Genomic DNA, 8,282 nt, shown 5'->3' with positions numbered 1-8,282 from the left:
GGAACCATCCGCCTTCTAAAAAAAAAAAAAACAAAATTATCGAAATCCAACACCACTTCTTTTACTTGATTGCTATGACCTTTTTATTTTATTTTCTTAAGTACAAGAATGTAAAGCCAACAATCGTTACCGTTAATTTTAAGAACTCCATTGTTTTGTTTTAAAAGATCTTGACACACCATTAAATTTGAAGATGGTTAATTATTATTTTTTTGTTTACTAACATTAATTTTCATTAAAATTGTATTTTAATTGAAAATAAAAATAATTTAAGATGCTGTATTTTTATAAGATTCAATTCTTTGTTACATGTGAGGTTATGTCATATATATATAAGAATTTTGATATTTAGTTTAGAAGTACTGTAATTTGTTGAGTGAGGGAGGTTACCATCTAAGTTAAATTACATGTTAAATTGAATTTAATTTTTAAATAAATTTAAATTTAATTAATAATTTTTATAATTCTTATATTTAAAATAAAAAATTAAACCACATAATTCAATTCAAATATATTTTTGAAATACATGTGAAAATAAATTAAATTAGCAATTTGTTACACAAATCATTTGTTTTTTTACAAGCACCCTTATATTTATTTAAAAGACATAAAAATTACATCTTTTAAAGACTTTTTAAATAGACATACCTCATATTAATTGTTCATTAAATATTCATTGAAAAAAATTAAAGTATATATTTTTAATTTTTTTTATCAAAATATATCTTTCTTTTCATTAAGATACTGAGAAAAACAATTCTAGATATATTTCAATAAAAACTCTTGAGTTTCTATCAAATCAAACTTATATAAAATATAAATATCAAACCATCACAAGATACAACTTTTTGCTCGAGGATTTTGTTGTTTTTCCATCACTAGGCTCTACCATATATTTGAATTGTTCATGCAATAAGTAGATCTATACAAAATGATCATCAATTGAATAATACTTAAGTATTGTGAAACTGAAGTCCTCCACAAACCTTTTCTGTTGAATGATGCTGGGCATAGTTTTTCTCTTACTGGACAAAGCTGCTAGTGAAATTAGCACTAACTTCACATGCCCAGTTCTGTATATTGTATAACTTGCATGTCTTATTTGATGCTCCTTTATATATGAAAAGGAAGCAGGACTAGGCATGGAAGAGCACTAAAAAGGATGAAATATATTTGTATTTGATGGAATTTGCAATTTTGCAAGCTGTTTCACTCAGCAAGATGATGTTAAAACTGTTGATTTTCGAGACATCGGTGTAAATCAATAAATGTATTTGTTTCTGCAGGTTGGTTCTCTGGATTAAACTAGTTGGTTTTGAAACATGTAATTTTCTAGACACCAAGGAAAGCAAGAGGGTTTTTTTTTTTTTTCTGTTTTAAATTCTAGAATCAGCTATGTTTCTTTGTTAATTCTTTTGGGTGAGGAGACTTTCGGTTCCTTTAGAAACTATATAATTACAAACTGAGGTGACTAGAGATGAGGTTTTTCGTTTTGAGAAGAAGAGATGGAAAGAGAGTCAAGGAAGAAAAGGAAGAAGAGAGATAAGTTAGGGTTCTAGTGGTTAAGAAATATATTTATTTATTTTATTTATTAAAGTAGAATAATATTTTTAGTTTAGTTTGTATATAATCTTTTTATATTTATATTAAAATAATAACTTCAAAATAAAGTATTCAATGAAAACCCTAGTCTCTTTCTCTTTTATGCTCGTATTTCTATTGTGTAAATTTAGATTGCTTTAACATGGAATCATAGCTGATTTTATGAAGCGAGGCTTAATCTCAAATATAGTATTCGCGGATCCAACTGGTAACAACTGGTTTTGTGTTAATTTTTTTGAATGATATTTGTTCAGTTTCTGCAAATCTGGTATTTCATCTTTCCTTTAGTTTCTACAATTTGGTATTTGAGTTTTGTTTCTGTAATTTTTTTGGAATAATCATATAACTTCGAGAAGATATTTGTTCAGTTTCTACGATTTCTGTTTAGTTTCTGCAACCTGGTATTTTGTTTTTCGCTACTTTTGTATTTTGGTTTTCTTTGTTTGGTGATTATGGTTACTAAAAAAAATGATTCATTTCAGTCTATGAGTGTGGGGTTGGATGGAAAGAACTATTCGTAGTGGAGTTATGGAGTTATGTAATGATAAATCTCTTTAATGGTAAAAAAGATGTGAGAATATATTAGTGGAACTTATATGATACCTACGAATACCAAGGAGGGGGATGTTGCTTTGATAGATGCATGAGAAACAAATAATACAAAGATTGTTACTTGGAATAACAATTTTATTGAGTATTCCATCGGCATGTAGTTAGCAAAGTATGAGACAACAAAGGAGATTTGAGATCATCTGCAAAGGCTATTCATGTAATCAAGTCTTACAAAACAGTATTATTTAGAGAATAATATACGAGTTCTTTACTAGAAGAATATAAGTATTTAGGAGTTTTATATTGTTATGAAAAATCTTTGAGATCAATTAGCTCTAATAGTATCGGCAAAATTAAAAGCACGTGGTGTTTATATTGATCATAGAGAGTAACAACGATTGATACAATTTTTAACAATACTTTGTAGTGATTTTGAAGGACTTAGAGGTTTAATTCTATATCGTTCTCCATTACTTTCTATTTACTCTGTTGTTAATGACTTATTAGCTGAAAAAATACGTTTTCAGTCTTATTCTGAAAATAAAATTCTTTATACTTTGAATTCTTCTATACTACCAGTACCCTCTAAGTTATTCTCCAATCATTAGAGTAAGTCTTACATAAGGGTTGCCTTTGACGAGTGCAGTTTTTGCAAGTAGAAAGGTTATTAGAAGGCTTTATATTCCAAATTAAGACAATAAAATTAAGCTTGGAAGCTTGACAGCCAGTCATAATCTAATGCTTACAAACCACCTTAGGGTTATAAACCACCACACCACAATACTGTAGCAATAGTTTTACGAGGCTCTATCACCGATCCTAGTACTTTGGCTGAGCAATTTTAGAATTTTCTCCCCTTAGAACTATAAGCATTGTTCGCTTCTTTTCCGTAGGTTAGTTGTCTTATAGTTCCTCATGTATGTCACATTCTGAATAGGTTTTGGATTCTAGTTCTTTACATTATATGTCTGTAGATTGTTCATCTTTTACTTATATGTTATCTTCGCCCTTTATTTCTATTATGACTGCTAATAACACTCCCATGCTCTTAGTAGGTATTGGTTCTATTGTCACATCTCATTTGTTTCTCCCTAATGTTTATCTTATTCTAAAGCTTATATTGAATATTGCTTCTGTTGGTCAGTTATGTGATTCTAGTAATTATTTAGTTATTTTTTCTTTTCTTTTTTAATTATGTATAGGATCTACAATCTCAGAAACTGATTGAGACAAGCCGTAGGGAGAACATACTATATATTTTGGATAAGTTAAAGGTGCTAGTTACTGTTGCTACTACTAATGTTGATTTATCTTCTTTTTGTTTGAGTCCTTCCTCGTCTAGTTTTTATTTATGGCATTTTTGTCTAGGTCATGTTTCGTCTTCTTATTTGAGATTTTTGGCATCTACAAGAGTTTTAGAAAATTTACAAACTTGTAATATTTCTGATTGTAGTGGATGTAAACTAGTGAAATTCTCCGCTTTACTTTTTAATTGAAGTATTTATGTTTCTTTTTTCCCATTTGAATTGATTCATTTTGGTGTATGAGGACCTTCTTCTATTGCCATAAAAGAAATGTCTCGATATTATGTTTTTTTTATTTATGATCATACTTATTATTGTTGAGTTTATTTAATGAAACATCATTCTGAATTCTTTGAGATATATAGAGTCTTTCAAGCTTCTGTCAAAACTCAATATTCTACTCTTATCAAATATTTTAGGTGGGGAATACACCTCTAATAAATTTTATGAGTTGCTTGCCTTAGATGAAATTATTCACCAAATATCATGTGTAAATACTCCTGAACAAAATGAAGTTTTTGAAAGAAAACATAGGCATATTGTCAAAATTACATGTTCTTTTTTATTGTCTGCTTCTATTCCTAATGAGTTTTGAGGAGATACTATTCTTACTGCTGTAAATTTGATTAATAAAATTCCCATCTTCTCATATTTCAAGTTTTTCTCGTTTCAAAATGTTGTATGGGTTTGCCCATGATTATTTCTCTTTAAGAGTTTTTGGTGTACTTGTTTCGTTCTTCATCGCATATACCTTTGTTTTCTATTCCATCCACTACTTATAGCTTGATCAGATTTGATCTTATTCATACAGATCTTTTCTCTAAGGATTCTGATAGTTTATCATCTTAAGTTTTTAGTACCTCAGATACCCCTCTCCATGTTCGACCGATTTGTACTTACCATTCTGCAGGTACAAATATTTTACTCTACCTGAAGCTTTATTCTCATCTACACTCCTTTAAACTTCATTTGAGATTGTGAATCTACCTCTAGATCAATTGATATGCATTTGTAAGTCTATAAAGCTACCAGATTTTACTTATTCTTGTTATTCTTCCTCATTTACTTTCTTTTTCAACTTTTATTCATTGTCTCTTTGAGCTCTCTTCCTATAAAGAGATAATTGTTGATCCTCTTTGACAGCAAACTATGAAAGAAAAATTTTCTACTTTGTATAAGACAAATACTTGAGATTTGATTTTTTTACCTTATGACAAGAATGTTGTTAGTTGTTGTTAAGTATGTAAGATCAATACTAGTTTTGATGGGTTTATTGAGTAATATAAAACTAGGTTGGTTGCAAAAGGATATTCTCAACAGTGTGATATGGATTATAAGGAGATATTTGCCCATGTTGAAAAAATAACTATTATTTGTACTCTTATTACCGTAACTTTGGTTTGTCAGCAATATATTTCTCAGTTTGATTTAAAAATGCCTTCTTGAATTGATTTCAAGAAGAAGTTTATATAATACCCTCTCCTAGTGTTTCACATGACTTTAGGTATGTTTGTAAGTTCAAAAAGATGTTATATGGTCTCAAACAAGCACCTCGTGCTTGGTTTGAGAAATTTTCTATTATGATCTCATCTCTTAGATTTGTTTTTAGTAGTCATAATTTTAACTTTTTTTTATTAAGTGCACTAAAATAGGTCGTATCACTCTGTCTTTATATGTTGATGACATGATTATTATTGGTGATGACATTAATAGTATTTTAATTTTAAAGACAAAGTTTACTAGATAGTTTAAAATGAAGGGTTTTGGTTATCTTCGATATTTCCTGGGTATTGAGGTAGCTTACTCACCTAAAGGTTACCTTCTTTCTCAGTCGAAGAATGTTGCATATATTCTTGAGTGGACTAGATTTACTAATACCAAGACCGTAGATGCTCCTATTGAGGTTAAGGTAAGATATTCTTCTTCTGATGTTTTACCTTTGACAAATCCTACTTTATATTGTACTATTGTTAAGAGCTTGATATATCTCACTATTACTCGTCTAGATTTTGCATATGATGTTTATGTTATTAGTTGGTTTGTTGCTTCTCCTACTACCATTCACCGAGCAACTATTATTTGTAATTTGCAATATCTTCGGGATATAATCTTTTAGTGTCTTTTATTTTTATCCATCTCTTTCTAGGAACTATGTGCATGCTATGATGTTGATCATGATAGTGATTCCACAGATTGCAAGTTTGTTATTAGTTTTTGTATCTTTTTAGGTGATTCTCTTATTTCTTGAAAGAGTAAGAAATAATTTATTGTTTCTCAATCGTCAACCGAAATAGAATATTGAATTATGATATCTACTACTATAGAGATTGTTTGTTTATGTTGGTTACTTACGGATATAGGAGTTTTCCTTTCTCATCCTACTTTTATGTATTGTGACAACTAGAGTTCTATTTAGATTACTCACAACTCGATTTTTTATGAATAAACTAAACACATTGAGATCGATTGTCATCTTACTAGTCATCATCTCAAGGATGACACTATTACTTTGCTTTTTGTTTCTTCTTCTTTGTAGATTTTGGATTTCTTTACCAAGTCGCATTCTATTTCTTGTTTTTATTTTCTAGTTGTTAAACTCTCAATGCTTGTAGCTGCCACATCGTGAGTTTGAGGGGAGATGTTAAGAAATATATTTATTTTATTTGTTAAGGATAGAATAATATTTTCAGTTTAGCCTATATATAATCTCTTTGTATTTAGATTAAAACAATAACTTCAAAATAAAGTAATTAATGAAAACCCTAGCCTCCTTCTCTCTTAGTTCGTATTTCTATTATATTAATTTTGATTGCTTTAACATTGGTTATAATTGAATTCCTTGAGAAAATAAATTCCTTGAGTAATTTAGATGATCTCCTCTCTTATTTGGTTTTGGTTATTTTTTTATTAATTGAATTCTATTTTAAAATTCAAATTAGTATCCTACAAAGGATTTTAACCACAAAAAATGATTTCACTTTGTAAGTTGAATTCGATTCACAAGGTTCCAAATAACCTATAAAAATTTAAGTTTTTTTATGTTCTTATTTTTTTTATTTTTAATATTTTTTTTAATTGCATCCTATAAAACTATTTTATCGGTCTGTGATATGTTATAGGTCATATATATAATATTCAAGTTACAAGGAATGATTTAGTATTTTAATTAATTCTAGTTTAATGGGTCAACATTAAAACTTCTAAACCTCACTCCATACTAAACTTGGGTTATTATACAATGTGGGAGTTATTCCAATATGATCTAATTAACTTAATAAGCTCAAAGGTAACCCGAACATGTAAAGTACATGGTTTGGATTTACAAAATTTTAAGATAATAGTTTTTATAGTTTTGAGATGTTGACATATTGGATTGATTGGAGTTTCATGGATTTACCCACCAAACCCGTGATCGAGATCATAAACTACACTAAGTTAGATAAATTTATTTTTTTACTTAATTATATGATAAAAAACATATATGCTTAAAAAATTGAGTATAAATCTAATGTTAGGATGTTTTTTTGAGACTACGGTAACTTTATAAAAACAAATTGAATTAAATTATAAAGATCAATTTAAAACAACTAAATATTAAATGATAAAATTAAAAAATAGAAGCCAATAAAAAAACTCAATAGAAACCTAATGTTAAAGAGTGAATTTAAAAAAAAAAAAATCAAGAAAAAGAATGATAAAAGAAGAAGAAGAAGAAGAAGAAGAAGGAACCTATTTCATTGTTCATATGAAAATAGTACGGAGATAGAAAATCATTAATTTAGCAATTTTCGAAGGACAAAACTCGTTGTTGTTGGTATCAACGAGTTCTCTTTAGCTAGAGAAGTATGACGATACTTGTCTTTTTTTTTTTTTTACTCTAAACATCCCTGAAAAAGGAGATTGAGTTCTATTATGATTTTTTTCCCGATTGATCTTGGTTTTTTAGGATGTTTTAAGACTGGTATGTGTTTTTAATAGGCTATTATGGTGTTTTTTGAGTTGTTTTTAGATGAAAACGAATTCCAAAATGAGTTTTTAGCTCAAAAAACATCTCTTTGATTTTTCAATCACCACAAAGGTGTTAGAATCTAGACAATAACCCAACAGACAACACATCACCTGTTACTTTTTCAAGGAAAAATAAGGGACAAACAAATTTACAAAAAAAAAAAAAAAACCAGGCTCAAGTGAATGAGCTTGGGCTGGAAGGCCTATGTGTTTTTTTTTTCTAGTGCCTAGACACATTAAAACATCCTATTTAGGTCTGTGTACTTGAACTTTTTTTTATGTTTTATTTTTTAAAAGATAGTTTTTTATTTTTTTTTGGTGATTCAAGGAACATTTTCATTAAAATAATAAAACAATATATGTGAATATATAAGAATGAGGAAGTTTAAAATAATTTTGTTTTTAAATTTTATTTCATTAGATATTTGAATTGGTAATCATGATTTGTTTATAAGAGAGAGAGAATGAAGGCACGCGTGCTCTTGTGTAATTAAGTTAATAATTAAACATATATTTAAATTGTTAAAATATAATTTTTCTTTAAAAATAATGTTAAAATTTAGTAATTATTATATTCACCACATGAAATATATGAGTGAAAAAAAGATTAAGACATCATTTAAATAATTTCTATACTATGATGACTAATTAAATAGTTTTAATAAATTATAAAACTTAAATGATAGATAACTCTTACTTTATTATTATTTACTGAATGATAAATTAAATGATAGATAACTCTTATTTTGTTATTATTTAATAAATAATTACTTTAAGTTTTTTTCTTTTTTACAGTGTGCTTGGTTTCACTTAACT

At 27.8% G+C, this 8,282-nt stretch overlaps 1 protein-coding gene across 1 annotated transcript in view; it reads right to left on the bottom strand.

Annotated features, from left to right (window-relative positions):
• Positions 1-653, bottom strand: part of LOC105119628 (uncharacterized membrane protein At3g27390-like) — a 4,466-nt gene extending 3,813 nt beyond the window's left edge. Inside the window, exon 1 of the mRNA XM_011017793.1 lies at positions 649-653. Within this exon, the coding sequence (XP_011016095.1) occupies positions 649-653 (5 nt within the window). The remainder of the gene's footprint in view (positions 1-648) is intronic.
• Positions 654-8,282: the final 7,629 nt, after the last annotated feature.

This window comes from Populus euphratica, unplaced genomic scaffold (genome assembly GCF_000495115.2).
Source record: "Populus euphratica unplaced genomic scaffold, PopEup_1.0 scaffold3250.1, whole genome shotgun sequence".
Lineage (NCBI taxonomy): Eukaryota > Viridiplantae > Streptophyta > Magnoliopsida > Malpighiales > Salicaceae > Populus > Populus euphratica.
The sequence above is the reverse complement of the archived record's forward strand: the minus strand, read 5'-3'. Positions and strand labels throughout refer to the sequence as shown.